General features: G+C 41.1%; 1 protein-coding gene and 1 long non-coding RNA gene across 4 annotated transcripts in view; one reads left to right on the top strand and one right to left on the bottom strand.

The window, feature by feature from the left end:
- Positions 1 to 24,173, bottom strand: part of FBXW7 (F-box and WD repeat domain containing 7) — a 175,361-nt gene that overhangs the window by 29,671 nt on the left and 121,517 nt on the right. For 2 of the 3 annotated variants that reach the window (XM_030271517.4, XM_072928473.1), the window contains exon 3: positions 859 to 941. In XM_030271517.4, the coding sequence (XP_030127377.1) occupies positions 859 to 941 (83 nt within the window). Of the gene's footprint in view, positions 1 to 858; positions 942 to 3,403; positions 3,687 to 24,173 lie in introns of those variants that run through there. The other variant, XM_030271518.4, reaches the window with a different exon arrangement.
- LOC140683968 (uncharacterized) lies at positions 3,398 to 22,649 on the top strand. Its single transcript, XR_012055683.1, has 3 exons — positions 3,398 to 3,535; positions 5,519 to 5,652; positions 22,417 to 22,649. It is a non-coding gene; the product is annotated as an uncharacterized lncRNA (long non-coding RNA).

Below are 24,173 nucleotides of genomic sequence, written 5' to 3'. Positions count from 1 at the left end.
CCTCTTAAAGGAAGAGAAATAAAATATAAACTACTTAAAGAGCCATCAGTGACTGAACACTACTATAGTGAGTTCAAAAGAACTGCTATTTCCAGAGAGCCTTGGGAGGCCCATGGGAGGGATGATGCTTATAGTGGGGAAAAAACACAAAATAGTGTAAATCCAAACAGGATGGGAAGCAGTGTAACTTCCAAGCACAATTGTTATGGCAACGACATAGTAAGAACACAGTTGTAATGCGTGCAACCACAGCCCCGCTCCGCTGCTGCTGCTCATGGTTAGGGGTGCTTTACCCCACTAAGCACCTGAGGGGAACAGCAGCAGCTATTTGTTCTTCCTTGCACCACACAGGAGTAGCAAGGAAGCAGAACAGAACCCCTAATACTTTCACATTGCAGATAGCAAGTACTCTGTGTGTGTGCCTGTTAAGATCAGATGGTCTGCTCTGCCTACATGAATTTCCATTCTCTCACTCCTGTTACCATAGCAAAGTGATACATTTGATCACAATTTTAATAGTCTTAGGGTTTATCGTTATGTCCCTTTTTAAAATCTGATTGACTTTATTCCCAAGAATGCTCCAGCCCTCAAAAAGTCTCTTAAGTAAATGGGCATGCTATATTTAGAATGAAACACAAACCTCAACTGAAGAAATGCAAGTCTGGCTACTTCATTAAAACTCATCTTCAGTTCACGTAATTTAAATTAGCAAAGCAATATACAAATGCTGATACCACCTCTTCTTTGCTTTATAGTGTTTTAACATTAAGAGGAGCTTAATTAATCAAGCTCAGCAATTGGAAAGACAGGATATATGCAGGAGTCAGGATCCAGTGATCTGTCATTGCATTTAATTACCTTGTGTATTCTGAGACTTTGCAGGGTTTCTTTCCCAGAGAGAAAGAACGGACCTCGGAGCCATGGTCCAACTTTCTCTTCATCTGCAAGGTGAGGGAAAAAGAGTAACAACACGGATTTAGTTACACAATCAACCTTACTTATGTGTACTTCTGTAAAATTAACACATTTTTACCTTCTACTTTTATACCAAATTTCAAAATTTGACACTCATAAAATGACTTACAGCAGCATTTTATTTTCTGAATTCAACAATATTTGATACCTATTTTATAGAGTGCATGTATATATTATTGCTCTTTTGGGGTCCAAAATCTATTTGAATTACGTTCTTTTAATTTCAAAATTGTACAAAAGTGTGCAGAACTGTGTTAATTTATTTTGTGTTGGTTTATTCACTAAACTGCTCTCTCTCTGTCCTCCCAGGAGAGGAGGGAAGGAACTAAACCAAAGCCCTGGATTCTTTTTGTTCAGGTTCATTGCTTAGTCTCCCATTGAAATGGTTACATTTTAGGTAGCCTGTCTGCATTATAAATCATATTTATTTCAGGGCCTAAAATAAAAAAAAAAAATACTGTATCTTTCCTTTTGTATATACTTTTAAAGCTGTACATTGAACACATTTATAAAACTGCAGTAAAACTGAGTGACAGATTAACCAGCATTTTTCCAAGAAGGGCAAGGATGAAAAACACTACACCCCAGTCTCGAATGTCACCCGCAATTAGATATGATCAAAACCAAATAATGAGCAGGGCAGCTGCTAAAAGGGGAAGCCAGACTGCAAAAATTACCAGAGATGGAAACCAATGAAAGCCATATTCATCTAGGCAGACAAATAGGGATTACTTTCTACATATTTGGGTAATCTTTAACCACAGACTTTTGGACTAAATGAGACATACGTGCGCCAAATGCAACTTCTGAGTTTTTGTTCATTTTCTTATTTTTTTTCCTGAGATGCGATACACCACAACAGTTTAGCCAGCTGAAGAATGTTTACTGCTGTTTACAACTGTGAGCTGCAAAATACATAAATGACTTGTATTACATTTTGAATTTAGTATTACCATTTGCTTCCTTTTTTTAAAGTTTCATGCTTAAGATGCAGTTTAAAAGTTGGCATCTTTCTTACACAACTGATTTAATCTTTTTAAATGTTGTATTATAATACAGTTATTTAACCATTTATTGTATCAGTCTACCTACTTAAAACAAAACACCCCAAACCCAACAGGATTCGCTAAAGCTTATGGTCCATATACTTTTGTTGTGGTTTTAGTTATTTATACTTTTAAAATACCCTTATGGCTTTACCTAAAAACAGCCACTGAGGATCTTGTGTTCTCCTTCATTAGTGCTTACACAGGAAAGCTAAGGCTTGTTTTTATGGGAACAGCTACAACACAACCAGAAGAGCTTGCCTTGTAGCTGTGTTTTCTTGCCTATGTCTCACATGGGACACTCCATGGCATTTCAGCAGACAAGCACTGAGCCAGAACCACCCTGCATGCTGCCGAATCACCAGCCTCACCCTCACTGCCTCCCCACGCCCCAGGAGGAGCAATCTCCCCTGCTGCCCCCAAGAAAACCAGTTGCAAGGATCATTGAAAAAATAATGGATACCATCTTTTATTGCTGTGCTAGGTGGGTGAGCCATCAAAATTACCGGAAGCATAAGTAAGATGTTTGAGAATGAATTCCAGTATTTGATAATAGACTTTTCAGAAAAGATTTTTCCTGTTCAAGAACATTTTTTATTTCCAGCTTGCCTTTCTGACAGGTTATCACCATCATATTCCACTTGGTGCTCCTCGCAAGAGGGAGATTCAGTTTTGCAAAAGCACATCTTGAAAATAAAAAGGAGAAAGCCTACAGAAGAATAATCAGCTCTGGTGGTTTATTCTTTTGCATTAGCAAAGAAAACAATATGCATTATGTTGCCTAATAATGATTTCACCTGTTTCTTTTGGATGGGTTTTTTCAGACATTTTAGGCAACTTTCACATGGGGTCCACCACGCAGACTGACTTTCAGTATCTCAGAAGGTGCTAAGTAAATAGATGGTCAAAAATGCCGTTTATCATATGAAGAAGATAAAACTTTCTCTACAGCAGAGAGGTCTAGTGACAAGATTCAGACATCAGTAAGGTCCCTGTGTAACCAAAACACAGAAACCGTCGAGCAAACATCCCTCTAAACATTTAATTTGTCGCTAGGAAAACACAACTCCTTCAGACAACGTTTATTTATCAAACTAACCGAGACTGCTGTATACAGAAAAATTAAAAAAAAAAATATATATAAAATGAAAAGAAGGGGCAGCAAACTGCATTCCGCATCACCGCCCGCCACCAAGCGCTGGCAGCGCTCCCCGGCAGCGCACAGACTGCAGCTACGGCCGGCAGCAGCCCCCGCCGCCGGCACGTCTCCGCCCGCGGACCCGGCGCGGGGGACGCGCGGCCCCCGCCCGCCCCTCCCTGCCCTCCTCGCCCTCCGCGGCCGCGCACTCGCGGGGAGGGGAGGGGAGGGGGCGGCCACTCACTTTGTAGAAGATCATCTTGAGGGTGCCGTAGAAGCCCATGGTGTCGGCGCGCTTCCCCTTGCGCGGCGGCGGCGGCGCCCCGCGGGCCCGGCGGCCGGGCAGGCGCTGGCAGTACAGCCCCTTCTCCGGCAGGTAGGTCACCGCCTCCCGCGCCGACATGCTCGGGCACGGCGGGCGGCGGCGGCGGCGCTGCTCGGCCCGGCTGGCCCGGCCCTGCCCTGCCCTGCCTGCGCGGAGCGCGGCTCCCCCTGCCCGCCCTGCCCGCCGCCTGCCTCCGCCCGCCCCCCGCGCCCGCCCCGTCCCTCCCTCCCCGCCCGCCTCCGCAGCGGCGGCGCGGCACTGCGGGATGCGCGGCCGGGAGGGACCCGCGGGCCCCGCCGCCGGGAAACCGCCCCCGCCCCGCGCAGAGGGGAAGAAATTTTAAGAAAACCCTCAGTGCTGCGTGGGTTTGCGGCTATTCCCCCCTTTCACCTTCCCCCAGCCCCCCCGCCCCCTTCTCCCGCACCGCCTCCGAGGCAGGGGCTGCCCCCAGCCCTCGCTCTGTTCTCTCAGTGCCGCTCTCTCCACGGTTTTCCAAGCGGGTGCAAAACAAGCTCGTTTCCACTAATTATAATTATACCATCGCCCTCGGCAGGCCCGGCTGGACTCGTCCATGTCTGCATTCCGTGGACAGACGCAAATTAGTCCTTCAAAAGTGCGGGTAATTTTAGAATAATTTGAAATGCACTACAGTTTTGCCAGGGAAAAAAAAGATGCTGAAATACCCTCTATTGGCTAGACAATAGAATAAGCGGTTTTTGAAAATTTAGTTGTTAAAAGACCCGAATCCAGCAATTATGTAATATACATTAAAGTACTAATCCAGAGCGGAGCCGCGGCGGAGCTGTCGGAGGCAGGAGCGGGGTTTCCCCAGCAGGGAGGCAGGCAGCCTTCCCCGCGCACCTGGAACAGCCTGGACGCGCACACGCTCCCCTCTCCCGTACGCGGCAGCTCTTGGGCGGCACCAAGCCATCTTAGCTCGGGCTTCAAATCCTACGCAGGATTCTCACCTGTATTTCAGTGAAAGCACAAGGAAAGCCCTTGGTAATTACTTGCTAAAGAAAGCTCCTTTTTTGGTCATTCTTCACATCAACAAAATCTGTCCAGCTCACCCTTACGGCTCGATTCAAGGGCATTGAAGTTCCTGACATATGGCTGGGCTCTCAGACAGATTTCTGGAACCGGCACAGCAAGCTATGCAGCTTGATTTTTAAAATTTTTATACAGAAAACTCAAGCTTCAGAAATTTTTCTATTTTTTTTTCTTTTCCCTCCTGCAAAGTTTTCTGCCCAAGTTCAGAACAGAGCATACCCTGAACATGATCTGCAGCTGCAGCATTCCCCTGTAATTTTCCCCAGGTGGAAACTGGAGATGCTCAGCAGCCCTCCAGACCGATGCACTCAAACAGAAGGAAGCATGTAGTCCATTCCTACAGATCTGAGAGGAAACTATCTCCTTTATCACCCAAAGCAGCACAAAAAAAAAGGTTCTACCTTTACAGAACACACATCTAAAGGAGTGGAAGCACTTTCTGTAAAATCCATTAGCTTCCTCATTAGTACTTTAAAAAATCTTTTATATATTATTATTTAGCCAATGCTAAGTGTGGCAGGTGTTAGCATACCCAGAGAAGGTGAAATCACTACCCCCACAGCACAGATTCTGCCTCTCTATGGTTTTATGTGTCTCCCATCCAGCACTGAGTCCTCACAGTGTTTTTCATCTCCCAGTGAAAATGGTTCTGCCCATCAAATCTTGGTATTTATGCCATTATCTACTAAACTGCAGTGCTGTATATTTTATGAGAACAAAATGGTCTTGAGTTGACTTCATACCTCAGATATGAACAGAGCTGTACATATCCCGGGAGACTATAACTGCTTTCCTTTGCTAGCACATTACATGCAAAAGGGAAGGGGGAAAAAAAAAAGACAGGCTGCATATACACATTAAATAATCACAGGAAGCAAATTAATACTCAAACCATCAGAGTAAGAAAGAATTTGAACATTATCACTGTGAGAACTTAGAAGTACTTTATATATGTGCTTGCCTAATGTCTCGTGATTCTTGCAGCTATCTCTGTCCCTTCTCGAGTGCATCAGTGATTGCACACGATGCAGAAGGGGGATGATGGCTACTCTTGCTCCAGCACAGAAGCAGGAATGGGCAGGAAATCCCCGGGGATTAGCATCTCCCCCAGCCCAAAGGCAAGTGTAATCTGACAGCATGGCTAGATTTATCTTTTCAACAAAACGTGCTTTGGAATTAAGCAGTCAATGAGTTGAATAATAATTAGAAATTACTATTTTCCTCTCTTTTGGAGTACTGCTATTGCAGATTACTTCTCTTTTGATCATGATTGACAGATATTCTCTCATGGTAAAAAATCCCACTGACTTAACTACTAATCACTTTGCCACAGTCAGGACCCATGTAATAACCCCAACAATCATTTGCTAATGGTAGAAAACTTGGTATGTCAGGTATTTATTCTGCACAAAAGGTTTGGGGTTTTTCCTAATTTTAGATACAGATATCACAGACAGATGTGACATTTGAACAATGACCATCTCTCATCTAGCAGTCTGCCTTTCTCAGAGCAAAAAACAATAATTGCATGTGGTTATGGCTCTGGCTCTCACCTTTTTATTATTTTTCTCTGTAGTGGTCCAACTTTTGATTCTCCACAAATAAAAAACCATTCCTTCTATCTCAAACTAAGTTTGATAGTTTCTGAGTAATTGCAAAATTACTCCAGTTGGACGTTTGCTCTTCCCCAAAATGCCTAACCACAGCCTAAGCTCACCCTAGTTATTGGAGAAGAATATGCTCCACCAAAGGCTGAGGGCACCAACTGTTAGACTCCCACTCCAAATTCCTTTCTAGAAAGGACTTCTCTCTCTCTTGACTTTGAGAACCACCCTGTCCTCAGAAAAAACCTGTGTAATGAATGCACTACAATCGCCCTTTAGGAAATTAATTAAGGTTTTACAAAAGTAATGTGGAACTGCCTAACCTGGGAAGACTGAGGTCACACAGCTTCACTCTGTGCCTTCTGGGAAAATACAAAGGCGCAGGAATAAGACCCCAACCCTGCAGGTGCTTTTGAGAGCCTGACAGCAAGCAGCAAAGATGATGCATTCACTTACATCTCTACCAACACTGTAAATAATATTTACTACAGTAACTTAATGCCCCAGGAATACTTAATGGTATAAAGTAAATGTTCATCACAAATTAAGGTACACTGAGGAAGACTACAGTTTAAAGCAATGTTAAGAGAAAAATCAAAAATTACCATTTCTTTCCCTGTTTGGTATACAGGTAATTTCAAAGGTTGGTCTTACTTTGTTTGAGCTGACAATAATTTTTCAAGTTCTTAAAACCACAAACAACATAAAATCCATGACATTTAGAAAAATATCTACACCAAAATTACATAGTTTTCAGTGGACACAAGTCCAATCTTATTTCCCGTCAGTACTGCCAACTCTTAATTAAAAAAAAATTCACAGCATCCAATTCTTTTCCTGTTGGCAACACTTCTAGCACCTTTACCAGTTTGTCATGTGGCATGCTGTAATTAAGACTGTCTATTACTTCTAATGAAAGACTAGAATGAATTACAGAAATCACCCGCAGAGCTATATAATCCCCAGAAGAATGGAGATTACAGTGCAACAGACCAAAGAAACAACATTTTTTTGTTGGGTTTGTTTTTTTTTTAGTTGGAGAAACATTTTTTGAGTGGAGAGACCACAGGATGGTCTGGCTGTGGTAATGGCCACTCAGCATTAAAACACTGGTGCTTAAACCAGGGAATGAAAAAAACCATAATTGGCACTTCACATACACACATATGTGTGTCAGGAGCATAATGTCTGCAAGAGGAACTGTGGAGCAATATGGTTTGGTATCTCCATTAATATTGGTAAATGCATCATTCAAGACAGTGCCAGAAGGGATTCTGTGTACTCTGCACATTTAGCAGACGCTTAGCAGACTGACTCCTTTAGAAACATTTCAGAGGGATTTTTGTGTGTTGTCTAATAGGATTGCGGGGTTTTTTCTATCCAGGAAATCAAACATCCTAAGTGGGAGGGGCCAAATCCTTAGCTGTGCAAGATTTACCCTGGACTCAGGGTGTGAAGATGACCCGAGAAGAACAGTCATGCTTAGTTGTTTCTCCCTTTCTCAAATTTGGACCCACTTAGGCTTTAAACACTCCCCTTCTGCTCAGTAATCTAGTTTGGGCAGCTGCAGCAGCCAGCACTTTGTCTTCTATATTCGACCTATTCATCCAGCTACATACTTCATTTAATTTGCCAAATGCTCCTATTCAGGCAAGAATCTGGCCCCACAGAGAGGTACTTCTGCCATCTGCTTTAGACATTTAACTGCAGCTTTTCTTAGGACACCTACATTTAAAAGCCCAAGTTCCCATTTACTCAATGAGAAAGGCACATGCTAGAGTCCAACATGTGTAAGGTCTCAGAAAAGGAGAAAAATACTCCACACGATAGCAAGTGTTGAACATGTTTCAAAGTAATTCAGGGTGGGCCTTTCCACTACAAAAAGGCACTGCGATTATTGTCAGATCTTTTTCTTTTTGAATTATAATGAAATTAAACAAGTGACCCACTGGGATCATAGAAACCCCATGTTCTCACGGTTTCTCCCAGTTTCATTTGGGCTAGGCAGCAGCCTTACAGGCTGCAGATTTGAGATTTATTAGTGTGCATCCTAACTGCTGAGCTGGAAGTATTTCATAGGTAAATTCCAGACCTGTGGGCAGGGTGAGACAAAGGTTTAGCACACTCACCAGTTAAGGAAAATGGGTATTTGCTAAGGAAGTTCAAGGGTACAGTGTAGGATGCACCTATCACACAGGTGTAACTGTGTAGAATATACCATTAGTATTAATGCCACACAACAGAGCTGGAGAAATGAATTTAGGTGCACCGGTTTGTGACCAACAGCTGCTACATTACAGCTATGAGGGAAGAACAAAAGCAGCTTGGCTCCCTGGAAGCAGTTCAGATAGAAGAATTTCTGCTCAATTTATTTATAATGTGGGCAGCAAGCTTAGAAAGGTTCATTCCTGCATGTTTGCCTCAACACAGTTACAGGAAGAAATTTACACTTATGATCATGTGTAGTTCAAGTGTAATACAAGCAATTCTGGACACTGCAATGTGCACTGATCAGCAGCTTAATTATAAATGACATTTTTATAATACTGATGAACTTAAGGTTCGGGAGGAGGTGGTGAAAGCAACAGGGAGGAAAGATCCAGAGAGCCATTACATTAAGTTGCATGAAGCCTTCCAAAGCTTACTTAAGTGTAGTGGAGAATACGTATTATGAAGTAGGATAGGTAATACTAAACTGTTTCACTAACTGTATAATGTTTCTTGGCAAAGCATTTTGAAGACTGCTTTCAAAATGAAATTCCCCACTCATGATTATCCGTGATTTCCATGCAAAGTAAGGTAATGCAACCAAACAAAACTGTAAAAAGCCTTTAAGCTTTGTTTCTGCAAGGAAGGAAACGGCATCAGTAGCAGCTGAAAAAAATCAATTAATATTTATTTATAAATCCTGATCCTATTAGAATAGTGTGAACTTTGATTACAGATACCATTTTAAAGGTATATATCTATAGCAGAGATTTCCCATAAACCACTTTCTTAACATACCTGCCTTTAATCAAATAGAGTTCTAAATACATTGTGATAGAATTCAAAAGGTGTGCTAGTTAATGGCTGTAAAAAATAGCTTTGAAAAGGATTTAAACATGAAGTGCATATAACAGACTTCAGCACTGGATGCTTATAATAAACTTCAAATTATGTTTTAAGAGCAAGGAGATTTCACAGACAGGCTTAATGTAATACTGCATCACTGTGTCTCCAGCAGAGCAGAACTCTCCTTTGAAGGTCATACATCCTGTCCTCTTTGCTGGTTCCCTGTAGTTGGGCACAGAACTTGCAACATATGCTTCGATGCTTAGGTTATTTTAAAGGAGTACAGCCAAAGCTGTTGTATGCCCATTAATGAAAGGAACAAATCCATGCACTCTTCCTTGGTGATAACACCAGCTTAAAGATGTCCGAGGCTCACCTGCTCATTCCTGTCCCCGAATGGCTCTTGCCCTTATTTCTGCAGGAACAAACACCTGTAGAAACACCCTGTGAACCACATTCATTAACTGATGCAGGGTGAAGAGAGATGGGTTTAAGTTTTTACCCTTGGGTTTTTTTTTTTCTTTCTTTTAGAACTAGTTGCTAGTTTAAATTTCTACCATGCTTTCACAAACAGCTGAGCCAGCAGAAGCAAATGAGCAATTCACAGGCAGGGCACAAACTCCTTGAGCCAGCTACACCACTGAGAAAGAGGTATGAGGAGCTATGACCTGAGTGTCCCATGCAGAGAGGATAAGCCTATTATTTACACCTAGAGGCACCACTCTCTCAGCTATAGCTTCGTGTGCATTTAAGCCGGCACAGCCACTGGGGAGAAGAAGAAAAAACCAAACAGGTGCTGCACTTGTGGCTGCCCTTAGCCATTCATTTCTATGCTCATATCACCTTCTCAGGTGTGACCACAGACTTCATTGTATGGCTCTGTGGTCAACTACAGTGGTAACAGACCTTGGGACCTTTTTGCTAGGCTATTTTCCAGCCAAGTCAGATTCCTCATCTCCCTCATCGCACAGCCACACACATGTGTGTGCCTGCATAGCAAGAGGTACAGCTCACACTCTCCTTTTTAACCTCCCCAAGCCCCTAGAAGAGCTACCTTACCTTGAACACTTGCAAAACTACAGCCCTGGGTGAAAAGGCAACAAACTGTGGGGTTTGGGCTTTGTCCTCCGAACCCAGAGGACTGTACTGTCACCAGAACAACTTATTTGCATGGAAAAATGTATTTCAGTCTGTGATAAATGGAAATGGACACTCAAAGATTTACCACAAAACAAGCACAACAAGGTGAACCACCGGCAGGGGGGTATAATGCCAACCTTCTTTAAACATGTCACGTTGTAACTCCAGGAAGCTCGTCTCATTAGAGCTCTATATTATTTCACTGAATAAAACCAACAGAAACAGAACATTTTTCTTCCCAAAGCATTTTTCTTCTTGTTAAAGAAAAAGATAAATTAAAACAAAATATCAGTGCAGCTAAGCTTCCTGTTGCTTTTAATTCCCTGTGACAGTAACCACATGCAAGTTTCCTACACAGAAATACATGGTTTGTTTTAAAACTAGCAGTATTAGCATATAATAAACATTCTTTTCATAGTGCATATTCATAAGGAGCAGAGTTAAGGTTGATCATGCAACCTGCACTTTCACATCCTTCACCACTTTCTGTGCAACAGGAACATTATGAGTTGCTTTACTGAGTTTTGTTTTTACACAGTATTGTAAGATTATTTATTTTTCAAAGGAAGAAGATATTACATATAATACGTCTTGCAAAACAGTCTCTAATGGCAGCAGATCTTCGTAAGAACTGTGTCTACATTCATTGTGCTCCTATTAAAGTTAACTGTAATCTATTTATTATATCATTAAACTTAATATATTGTAAGATGAATTCTATTTATAGATGCAGTAATAGCTGTGCTAATCACTCAAGTTCACATTGAACCAGGCTGTGCTTCTGAGTCACAGCAGCTTCAGAGACCAAAGGACATTTCTAAATTTCCTGAAGTGATGACCTTGCTGTTACACACTCGGCAAGCCCGGGTGGCCCTGCAGAGCAACCCCTGCCAGCTGCTGGCTCCCACACTTGCACTGAGGAGGAAGCTGGCACCACACATCCCATCCACTTCCCTCCCTTGGCCCACTCTTCTCCCAGATATCCGCACACACCGCTGAAGTCAAGGGCAGTGGCTGCCACACCAGCAACCAGAGGCCACCTGGGCACAAGGTATTCTGTTGGCACAATATGAAGATAGCAGTCACTGCCTGGGGTATTTTTAAAATAATTTTACCTTATATTTCTATAATAGTCATTTCACAGATTCTGCATGTGACAATAGTCCACAAAGTTAAAAAACCATTCATAGAGACTGTTCGCAGGCACAAAAGCACAAGCCCTCCTTGCTGATCAACAGATGACAAACACAATACAAAATAAATTAATAGTGATCAGTTCACTTTTTCAGTATTTCAACCACAGAGCTGAGTTGTATTGCTTATATTGACAAGAATGTTTCCAGATTGGAGAATTGTGCATTTATGCCTTTGAACACCAATGTTCAAACTGTTTTCAACTGTTTTCAGCAGGTTGGCAAATCACCTTTGTACAGAAAAAGAAATGTGTGTTTGGACTTGGAAGGCTTACCTAAAATGTCTGTCCTTTGCGCTGAATACAAATGGGGGACTGGTATCTACTACTGTTTTCTGTTAAGTTTTCTTTTATTTTTTTTTTCCTTTTTCTTTTCTTTTTTTTTTTTTTTTGAGATAGCTTAATTTCAATTGCCATGAGAAGTGCTTTTTGCACTTGTTTGTCTGGCATAATCTATACAAATTTATTTACAAAATAGTTTCTGTCATCATTTGTGGTACGTGAGAATGAAAAGGGGCTATTTGTGAGTCTTTAGGCTACAGACCGAAGAATTCTTGGAATTAGAGATTAAGCCAGAAAGATTTAGGAAGAATGTAAAGAAAAAACTATTAAAAATGTCAAATCTCTTTTTCTACCTGTTTTACCTAAAGGGGGTAAAAGGTTACAAAACCAAGCATTCAAAAGAATTTGAAATGACAGGAGTAAGATGCTTTTACTCTGAAAAAGCTGCTTAACAAGATAGCCTGTGCATGGTACATACTAAATAAGAGAGATTCTGTGGAAACAAATGGTTTTTGATTCATTATACATTGTTATCTACCTGTGCACATGCATCAAGTTTGTAAAGGCAAACATTCAAATGTTTTAGGCATGGCATCCTGGCATCCATTTTATAGCATCAAGGAAATTCACCCCATCATGTGGCAATGCATTGACTCCCTGTGCAGTTGGCAGGCAGGAACACAGGAACACAGCCTGTGTTCCCACCACTGTGGGAAACCAGCAGTGAGGAACAGCAGGATACCACCTTTGGTGCAAAAGCTCTAGAAGGTGAAACATGATGTGCCAGGGCAGTTTGCTGGTAAGAGAAGTGTAGGACCCTTGAGTCTCAGTTTTTGAGAGGCGATTGTTCTGTTAACGTGTATGAATTTCCTGGGCTCTCTCTGTCTTTTCCTCTTCCTTGTTTCTCTGTAAGCACCATCCATCCCCATTCCATGGATGGGGATGGAGGACCATGGAAGGCCCTCCATTCTCTTGCCCTGTGCTTCCTGTATTAATATTCTGGCCCAGTATTTCCCCAGCAGTTTTGTCCATCCTGCCCTCTTCACAGCATCACAGTCTAACAAGACTTATTGTCCCACCTTATAACTCCTTTCCTTCCCCTTCCCAACTTTGACCATGTTTTCTCCCTCCCTGGTATTCAGAGCAAGCATTTTTCCATACAATGTTCAAGCATGTGCATGGCAGGGGACGTCTGGACTGCAGGACACAGAATCACAGAATTATAAAAAGGCCTGAGTTGAAGGGGCCTTCAAGATCATTTAGTTCCAACCTCCCCTGCTGTGGTCTTTGATGCCACCCACTAGATCAGGTTGCTCAGGGCCTCATCCAACCTCCTGGCCTTGAACAATTCTAGATATGGGGCTTCTCTGAGCAACCTTCTTTAGTGCCTCCTGAGCCCCTTGGTAAAGTATTTCTTCCAAACATCTAACATAAATCTCTTCTCTTTCAGCTTTAAACTGTTCCCCCTTGTTCAGTCACTACCTGCCTGTATAAAAAGTGACTCTCCCCCATTTTTATAAGCCTTCTTGAGGAACTGAAAGGCCACAGTGAAGTCTCCCTGGAGCCTCCAGGGTGAACAACCCCAGCTCTCTCAGCCTGTCTTCACAGAAGTGCTTCAGCCCCCTGAAATGCTTATCTTGTGCTTTGTCTAATACCTGCACCAGCAAGTTATCTAGCGGATATTTGGTGTTTTCTCTGCCATTCTTGCCCACATCTGCAGAGCAGCTGGAAACAGCCACTAGAGGGAAGATGCAGTTCTGCCGACAATGCCTTTGGCTACAGAATGCTCCCTGAGTCCCAGGTCAGTCAGGTCAGGCTGATCAGCACTGTGGCTGGTAGGACGCAGGCTCCTTGCAGCCCAGAGTGTCTCTGGTACATGAAAATGGTCATTTTCCCATGACACACACTCTGCCCTAGCATTAAGTGGCAACGGTGGTTATAAAAGGAAAAATTGCACATTCTACCTGCTTGATCCAGCTTCCTCTTCTCACCCACCCCATGCCTATGGTACAGCACAGAGAAGGGGATTTACTCCTTTTCCATGAGCCCTCATGATTTATTGCCATGACAACTCACCCCTCTCTAGAGGCCTGGGGGTGCTCTGTGAGCTGGTTTCTCCTGAGTACATTCTTCCTGCAGTGGAGGATGGATGCCAAACCTTTGCAGAGCAGAGAGGAATGCCAGGCATCCTGGGGTCACACCAGATGCTTTGAAGGCTTGCTAACCCACTGTCATTAACCTTATGCTGTGCAATTGCATGTCAAAATGGGCCACAGGCAGAGCAAGCAGGCCAGCAAACCTGCCCCAACTAAAAACACTCTTCCTTGAACAGGTGCTTCCAGTCTAGAAACCGCACAGCATGCTTGCCTGCCTCTACAAGAGACACAGCATTGCATAACTTTGGGTAACCAGTCCCTCATCCAGGCAAGAGGGATGACAATTGCTAATTTTTTTTTTTTACAGTGAATTTAGCTTTACCAGCACAACTCTTTATAACAAATGTTTCATAGAATTCGGGAAGTATTAAATAGATGGTATATTTTACAGTGTTTCAGAGATATTTTCAAACAGTGCTACCTATAGAAAACCTAAGAACTAAGCATAAAAAAAAGAAAAAAAAAAAGGAAAACTACCATACCTGTCTATACCTGTCCACTGCTACATCTAAGCTTCTTTTGTGAAGGCATTTTGTTCAATAAAAGCTTATGCTTCCTTTATAAAGCTATAACATTTCTACTTAAATTTAAAAAACTACAAGCTAAAAACCCCTGTTTCTACCCTTAAGGAAAACTGCATGTTGCAACATTCACATAACCTCAGACATCACATATTTAGCCATTTCTCTAAAAACTTATGTCAACTTGCCAAATCAGTGTAATGGAACTGATGTACTCCCTAAACCTATCCATTCACTGTGGGTTAAATAGCAAGACAGTTAACTAAACTCCTCGGTTTTGAAACTTACAATTTCTTTATTTATAGACAGGATGGAGTAAATTAAAGATTTCAAAGTTTTTTTGTTTGCTGTTCCATTCATTTGTAACCACAAAATTAGACGGCAACCATGGTTTTAAAGTTTGTAAGTTTATGGTGACTCAGTATTTCACAAATCCAACTATTTAAGGAAATGAAGTCCATCTAATGCTACTGATTTACCAATTAAATGTTACAAAAGAAAATGCCAAGAAATAGTCCATGTCACCAGTATGGTTGGTTGTACAGGAAAATATCTTGAAACTATTTCAAAATTAAGAGGAAAAAAATACAGAATATTGCAAACTATTATTTGAAATTAGCACACTGAAAGAGAGATTTAAGATTCTGTAACAAAGTCTGTGCAAATATATGTCCTAGTTCCTATTCCTTTTATTTTGCTGAAAGCAACTACTAAAGCTTGTTATTAGCTATAATATTGCTTAAGCAATGCCAGCAATGTTCTGACAAATCTCTAGGGATTTTTTTACCCACTTTCCTTTTATTATCATACTCTATCTCTAATATTCAATCAGTGCCAAACTGGTTTATGTATGCCAATCTTTCTCACAGAAATGGAAAAATATCCTGCTGTATGTCATAGGCCTACTGATGTGACAGGGAGAGACTGAATGGAAGTGGGAAAGGGAAGCAGGAGGGAGGAGGATGAGAGCACCAGCCTGCAGTCTGGTATTTAGCGAAGTCTCATTTTTTTGATCAGAAAGTTGGCAAAAAATCAAAGTGCAGACTAGCGTTAGTTAAGCCCCTTTTAATTTAACCTTCAACACAAGCTTCACACATCATGAGGACTCTTCCCTTTAGTCTAATTTCAGACACAGAACAAACTTGTGCCTTGAAAACTGGCCAGTCCTGAATCCCCATTTTACTACCTACCTTCAACAAAACATGCTATGAGCCACTGACCAGATCATTCGCTGATGAACCTAAATTTCAATTTCTGTGCAGTTATTTAAACACATCCCAGTTGTTAGCTGAATTTCCCCACTGGGACAGGATTCTACAATGTTCACTTCTGTCCCTTGTAAAATCATAGATAATGTTTAGTAATTTTTGATTAAAAAGAAAATTCTGGGAAGAACTCATTTGCTGCTTGTGTAAATATAGTTCCTCATTAAAATTTGATAACAACAGCCTTAATGGAATACTACAACCTCATTCATGCTTTTGTATAAAGTGATTTAAATTGGCATGAACACAGTTTAAATACACTTCTTCCCAGCTAACTGTTGGCAGCCTTTAAACGGCCTGCAGGGACAGGTATGACTCATGCCTGCTCTTCAAAAAGTTTTTTAAAATGCAGATTTTTTCCACTGGTCTATTGTGCTTTACAAGTAAACTGAAAGAGACTAAAATTAGAAGGCAGACCACTACCACCAGAGGGATTAGGAACTCCTACGCTATGCTGATTCCAAAAGCTGAATTGGTTGACCTGTACTAGAAGCTCTTTTATTTTGGTTCCTACTACGTTTCTGGCAAACTTCATCCAAAGTCTCTCCTGGTTACAAATTATTTTAATTCCCTGTGTTTAGGAACAGCGGGTGGTCTCTGGATTTGCATGCAACATTGCAATGAGCAACCCTCATTCTCTGCTATGCAAGACTCAAAAATATGAAGGTGTTCCCCCTAAGTAAGCCAGCATGAGAACATTACATGGCACAAGTCACATGGCAAAGCTCTGGGGTTTTTAAAACAGCTGCAGCAACCATCTTTTCATGTGCCTTATGCACAGTATGCTCATATTTACTGATTCTGATTAATACAAAGAAAGTTTGGTGGACAGCTAGTTTAAGAAGGGAATCCAACAGTCTCAAGTTTAGACTGAGCAATCAACCTGTCAAGGAAAAGACAGCAGAGGATACTGACCTTCCCTGTAATACAGGCATTTTAGGTAGTGCAGACTACTGGGTTAAAGCTAAAACAATAAGGTACATTTCAACTTAAGATAGGGATGTCAGCCTCCTTATCAGTGCAGTCCTTCAAAGAGCCCTCTGAAATTCTCTTCCTTTGAGACAGACAAGCCCCACATCTGTGGCAAGATGTGTGGGCTACTCAGTTCCAAGAGCACAATGGGTGCTCTCGGAATAGTATCCTGTTAACCAGAAAACCTGAACAAGCTTCGTGCTTCTTTATGCAAAATACCTAGGGAAAAAATGTTAAGTACTTCATTTGCTATATCACAGAGTAAAGTTGAATGTGACTCAGCAGGTGTACATACTGAGAAGCAAGAACATTAACACTAACTGGGCTTTGTTCACTTTCCCGTTCATGATAGCTGGTTACATTTCCATATTATGTGCATCTACTTCAGGAATGGTGGGTTTTGCTTTAACAGCAGGTAGACAGCTGGCAGTTTTGTGTGCCTCTCTGAAAGGAGCTATAGAAACGTGACTGGTAAGCTGGGTTAGCCGTTCAGTATTACAGGCTAAATGGGGAAAAGAAAAAAGCGGAAGACTCAGCCAGAGCCTGCACTGATCTAAAGCATGGGTCAACAGTTCCAAGACACGGACAATCCAACTCATTTCCCATTTCCAGTTTCCAGGGGACATCTATTACAATCTAAAAGGTATCTGTTTTGAAGAGTTGTGATACTAACACTGTTTTCTAAGCAGAGGCAGTGTACACCAAGGTTAAAGAGATGGCTGTGCCAAAAGAAATCTCATCTCAGAATTAAAAAAAAAAAATGTGTGAGAAACAATCATAATGCCCCCTTCACCTCCACAAAAACTATACTCTTTTGTTGCAATAGAAAGTAGAACTCTTAACTTAAAAATTTAGCAGATGCCCAAGTATGAGAATGGGGATGGATACCAGGCTAAGAAGCTGTCATGAAGGCTGTGGAAACAACCAGCATACCAAATCCAACCCTCTCAATCTTTTGGAAGGGCATTTTCTATAGCTGCAACTGGCAGTTAACATTATTCTGGTTTTATATCTACCTAAATATTTAAATAAGCAATCAAAGTGTCTTCAGCTCCTGAGGAGAATTTGTGCTCAAGGGTACGTGAGACCTAGAGAGATCCCAAGGAGTGGTTCATATACCCTTCACCTTTTCTCACTACTGAGATACTGACTTAGCCCTCAATGAAACAGAATGTGTAACTGGTCCCCAAACAAGACCCCACCATGCAAGCAGCCAGCTGATGGTATCAACAAGAGATGCAGTTTTGTCCAGCTGGACTGCTGCCACATACCCAGCTTACATTCTCTAACAAAAGTTTGAGCAATAACACCTGAACAAATCTGGTCCTGCCCAACCAAAACCTCAGTCTAAAAGAAATTATCAACTGTGTTTTCTCCCAGAAAACACAAGAATTTCAGGAATTTTATGCCCCGATAGGTCTTTCTAAACCTTCTACAAGTTCTTCCAACTTTTCATTTCACTGAAACAAAACCACAGTTCTCCGAAATATTCTGGAAGAACAGACAACTACAAAAAAATTTCCCAGTGCTCAAATGTTAAGACTCATTCCCCACAGCATTAGTGTCTTCAAAATGTTTTTAAATGAAAGGGAAAAGAGAAGTAGCTTGCAGCAGTTTCCAAATAATGCAGTTATACTACCTTTTATCTGTATGGATACCATCATGGAATTGCACTTTTCCTTTAGGTGCCTTTGGGAATGAGGTGAAAATACTATCTTGATCTGCATTAAACCAGTAACTGAATTGAGTATATTTGATTCTTCATGTTAAGCTAGTTTCAAGAAACTCCGAATTTATTAGCATTTTTCAGAGCAATCTTGAAGCTGGAAAGGAAAGGAACAGATAGCTCAATGTGTATACCAAAGGTTTATCAAGTAACATCAATATTCCTCATAATAAGATTGCCCTTTCAAAGTAAGAACTACTTAGAGATATGGTAAAGACCCCAGCTCAAAGGGACCAAAAGGAGCAAGGGGCTCACAAGCTGAGGGCTTAACCTAGAGATAAAACAGACTAAAAACCTGGCTAGGAATTAAGACTGCTTCTTCATGTTGCCATTCCCACCTTATGGTTGTAAACAAACTCTGGGGCCATGGCTGGGAACACCAAATCTGCAAGAACACACTCTCCACATCAATGCCTCTGTGCACAGCAGAGAGGTTGACTTTAGACAACATCAGCAGAAATTGACAAGGAAATATTTAGGAAGAGGAGGATACCATGCTTTTACCAGTTCAAATCCCATTTTCAAATACACGTGAAGAGCACCACTGACAACCAAACACGCTTTACATCAAGAAGAGTTCTAGATCAGAGGCCCATCTGCTCCAGAGGCATTCCTCATGCCTACTGCTATCTTCTCCTAAGTAAATGCCCATATCTCTCTAAAGACATCCTTCACTGTAAGACAGCATACCTTCTATAAGCTTTTCTCAAACAAACTTGTCAAAACCAGCTTTCAAAATGGCAAGCCATGGGCATATTCTCTGCTGGATATAGCTATACCAGAAGAGATTACTCTCCCCTCCTTAATAGATTTCAGTCTGTGAGCTAAATTGGCTTATACAACTATATATAGAAGTAGATCTTTGGCAATAAATGCACGTTTTCCCCCTTAAACAGGCTAAGAAGTAATGACATGAGCAGCTTAAGCGGCAGATCTGAAAGTGCATAAGTCTGCTGGCAGGATGCATGACAAATACCTGCAAGTAGCCCAAAGGGTGGCAGTTTATCAAGCCAACTTCGCTGAGCTGGAAGATGACACGTTCACAGTACCAACTGGTCACAGTCACAGAAGCCAAAATACATTGGATTCCCTATCAGTAGGACAAGTGCACTGAATTAACTGGGGCTTCATGGTACTGCCATGATTTGACCCAACATTTTATAAGCCCATATTACTGCTGCTTTAATCATTAAAACCTCCCAAATCCAATAAATGCAAAGAGTGGCACATCTGACTTCAAAAGCAGCTTTTTTTGAGAAAATTCTAGAGGCAAATTACTTAATCCAACCTCAAGATATCTATCACAAAATTCAGTTGTGTTTGTTATCCTGCTATCCTTGTAACTGTTGCAGTTACAAGAGCTTCTCCTATACTAGCAGTCCCAGCTCACTGACACATACACACACTAAAATCCCCTATTGTCTGATGGGACATGCCAAGTCATCTATTCCATATGTGTTTTCAAATAAATAGATAAACAAAGAGCATTGTTAAAACACATTTCAGTTATTCAGTTCAAAAGACAAGTAAGCTGAAGAAACCAGCCTTTGGCCTAATTTATCTTTTTCTTTTGTTAAAATGAGTCCTGAGTTCTGTTCCTAGTGTTGCTACATGTGACTTTGTGCAACACTTTAGCCCTGTGAAGGAAAAAACACAGTAACCTACACAGAGGATAGATATGCCAGGGGCCCAAGTTCTGCTGAGAATTACATGTTAGCAAATACATATGGGGTCCGCTTACAGACAACTAACAGCAGCTCCTTGAAGAGAAGGCTTGGATTCATGGCCCCTTGCTTTCCCAGTGTATGGAGAAGCAGTGAGAAACAGCAGCAAGAGGTTGAACACTACTAGCAGACAAAGCATAAATGTTTCAGAAATCCTTGATTACATGCTCTGAAGCCCACTCCACAATGATTCCCTTACTATCAATCAGGACAACTAAATGAAACTGCACTTCCATTCTGCAGGCGTAAAATGATACATCAGCAAAATAAACTCTAGTAGCTTTTTATTGATATATTTTGGAGGTGGTTTTGGCTTTACCAGATGGAAAGGCCTTCCAGTGAAATCATTCTGCTCAGATATTACTCACAACATGCATTTGCACTCAAAAGTTTCAACTTTAAAACCAACTGACTTTTATTAATTAGGGTGTGTTCTCCAAACCCATTGATGAAATACCTAAAATACCTTCAAATCACACATTTCTTTCACCACTTTCCACAGACCTCGTACCGCCACACCAATTCACAAGACAATTTGATTACAGAGCCCTTGCTCCTGCTGTATTGATGACAACAGTGCTTCCCTGGGACTGTGACTACCCTCCAGGCTGACACTTGGTTCTGGTGCACTGGTGGAAGCAGTGCCCACTGTGCCTCAGTGGGTAACAGGCTTTGCCTGTCATCTGTCACTCATCCTTTCCCCTGCAGCCCCCTGTACCCACCTGCAAATCCCCTCTTGTACAAACAGCCCAACCTAATCCACTCCAACCAAATAAGCCAGGTTGGCAGAGCCTTACTATTTAAAATATTTCATTTTTACAAACAATACTGCCAGCGGATTTGAGAGGGCACTTCCCTTAAACAGAAGGGTTGTTTACCTGAGCTTACCTAGGCAAACAATCCTTAAGGACTGTAGTGGTGTAAACTGAACTCCTGGATTTTGCAGGCACGTGGCTGTGGATTGCTAGCACATTCCTCCTACTGGTTGTGCCGTGGGCGCAGAGTACCCAGGAACAGCTGGATAAAACAGTATCTTAAGTTGCTGCAGCTTCTTGCTAAGACTGAACTCTTTGCCAACAAAAGTGCTCTGTGCCCACCTTCGCTGTAACCAAGTGAAGGGTTTGGTTAGCAGAGAAATACCAGGTAAAATTAGAACTTTCCAAGCCTTAAGACTTTAGGGTTACATCAGCAAAGCTACTGCACGAGACTTCATCACTTCTGTGAAAAGTACTCTGACAGAAGCAACAATGCTCACTTTTTGACAAACCAGAAAAAATCTCTGTATGCTATCATGAAGGCATAGTCATCATCCACGTGATTTGCCTGTAAACCATCACAGATTACAATATCCCCCTCAAAAAATAAACCCAAAACACTTTGACAAAGCCTAATCTGTTTACAGAAGTTGAGACTATCTACTACCAACCTGAAGGACACCTTTAAAGGCTGTATCTACAACCCTTTAAGAAATCTACTCATGCACAGAAATCTGCAATATGAAAAAACCCTGGGAGGGAAAGTTCAAATATGCAAAAAGTACAAAGTCAAAGACAGTACAAAGAGTTTACAGCCTTCTCTCTCTCTGTGGCTTTTTTTTAAGACTTCTGTTTGAATACCTGATTTTTTTTTCCTTTTTTTCTGCTTACTGGTAAATAAACAGAACAGGCAATTCCTTTCCCACCTACTTCAGCAAAGTCATAACAGTAAACTATTTCTTTGTTTGTTGCAGCAGTTGCAAGAGGTGAAAAGTTATTACCCGGTGAACCTAGTAGATTTATTTAATAATTCTTTTATCAATAAAACTATGTTTTTCTTTAAACATGATAGACTTCTTTTGAGATTAGAAAGTTTCTCTCTCCCCATAAACAATTCTCCTTCCATTTTAGCTGCGTTCCTTGTGCCAAGATGTTTGAAAAAGGCAACTTACAAAAATATTTATATGTAAAATTCTCATGATAGAAATTACAAAATTAACTTTACAAATGAAAGTGACTTTCTTTATAATCAGAGTCCAGAATTTAATGCTAGTATTTAAAACGTAACTTTACCACAGAGAAATATAACACAACATGTACCTCAAATGTCAGCGACAGTTAACTTTTCTTGTGTGTTTGGAAAAGAAATCAAAAGAAAACAGTAGGAAAATATATTAGCTTTGCTTTTGAGAGTTGAGAGTAAAGAACTTCTATACTTTTGTTAACCCATGTCATATCAGAATTCAGCCATTATAATTTATGTCCTTTTAGAGTTCCAAAAATGAATGGGAACCTTACTCTCAGAACGCCAGAAGCCATAAAGACAACACAACAAAGAACTGAATGTGATGGAACAAGTAATAAGAGTGTAAATCTGAAGTTCAGTGCTTCTCTCCATTATCAGTGCATGGTAATTTTATGCTATTTTCTGCTGAGGCTCCTTTGAACAGAACATTGAAGAGTGATTACATGTCCAAACTTTAATAAAATGTCAAAATCCACTGCTTCATTGTATCTGCAATTGTGATGGATTCCTCCTACACATGGGATAAGAAAGGATAAAATTTTGTATTCATGGTGCTCCAAGCACTATGTTTTAAGTTGGGGCTTGATGTAAATCAGTTATTTGCCAACCAGAAAGTCATTATTATAACCTCACATTTTAATTAAAAAGACATTTTTACTCTTAAAAATATGGCTTCAGATCTTGAATACACTTCTAGAAAAAAAAGATTTTTAAAAATTCAGTGGCTCACACCACAAAACAAATCCATGGCCAACATCATGTGTCACCACTTCAAGGGATACAGAAGACAGCAGACTGGGTTCTCCCCTGTAGTTTTAACTCTGCTTAAACTGAAATAAGAAAAAATACCTCCCTTCTGGGAAAAGAAACTGCAAAATCTCTGGTTTGGCCTCAAAACTTCTACCCTTTACAGGCCAAAGCTCATGCCTCCAAGCTCTGAGGTCTGTCCAGTACCAATGGAAAAAGCAGCCATAGGCAACTGGGGTGGTCCTGCTTCCACCTTCCTACCTCAGGTGGTGTTGTCAATGCCAGATGGAAGATGGAAACTACAGGCAAACCAGACCTGGCACCAAAGACACATTTATTCTGCTCTCTGGAACTCCCACTATGTGGCAGTTTCTACAGTCAAAGTTAACTATATCCTATCCTGCAGGCTAAATTCCCCCATTTATTTTTTATAGCACAGATATCTTCACACAAAACAGAACCAAACTTTTACTATTGATTTTTCTCTGTATTTTGAACAGACCCTCTTTTTACAATGAGACTGCATGTGAAAACTTGTTACTCAAAAGAGATTAATTTTCTACCCATCCTACTGTATACAGATAGTGACATAAGTAGTTCTTACCTACCCTAGAAAAAAGACTCACTCTGAGTTTCAACAACCAAAAGCATTGTAAAGATTGTACATAACCTATGCAGTTCCCCTTGTAGAGGGAACATATCAAAGAGCAGACATCTGTCAAGAATGCACAGCTAAATGCTGACAGCCAATCCAATGGTATTTAGTCAGCTTTTGCACACTGGCTGTTGCTAGAGCTGAAAAGCAAATCTTACCACAACCTTCTTGCCAGGAGATTTAGCTCTCCTATGAGCTGGGCTTTGATGCGTCAGAGAGGAAAGGATAATTGTTGTATTTTCTTTGGAAACAATGCAATAGTGATTGCATTGAGACATACTTCTCTGAATTAGATGCATAATACCAAGTCTCTTAAGAGACACTCTGAACTTACAAAGCTTGCCTGGCAGTGATAGGAGCTATTAAGGGGTCTGCTTTAATGGATAAGAAACATGACAACTCCCACAGAGAATCAACTGGTGCGGTGCTTGAAGGACTGAAAATGCAGTCCTACCATTGCACTGGTCCTCACAGAGAGAAAAATGAACACATGGTTCACATCGAGATCTCCAAAAGTGTCCATCCTGATTTTGATTGAGAAATACATGAGTGAAGAAGTCTGACTTCTTACATCCCTTCTGAAAGAACTTCTGCAATTAA

The sequence above is a fragment of the Taeniopygia guttata genome, chromosome 4, assembly GCF_048771995.1.
Source record: "Taeniopygia guttata chromosome 4, bTaeGut7.mat, whole genome shotgun sequence".
Taxonomy (NCBI): domain Eukaryota; kingdom Metazoa; phylum Chordata; class Aves; order Passeriformes; family Estrildidae; genus Taeniopygia; species Taeniopygia guttata.
The sequence above is the reverse complement of the archived record's forward strand: the minus strand, read 5'-3'. Positions and strand labels throughout refer to the sequence as shown.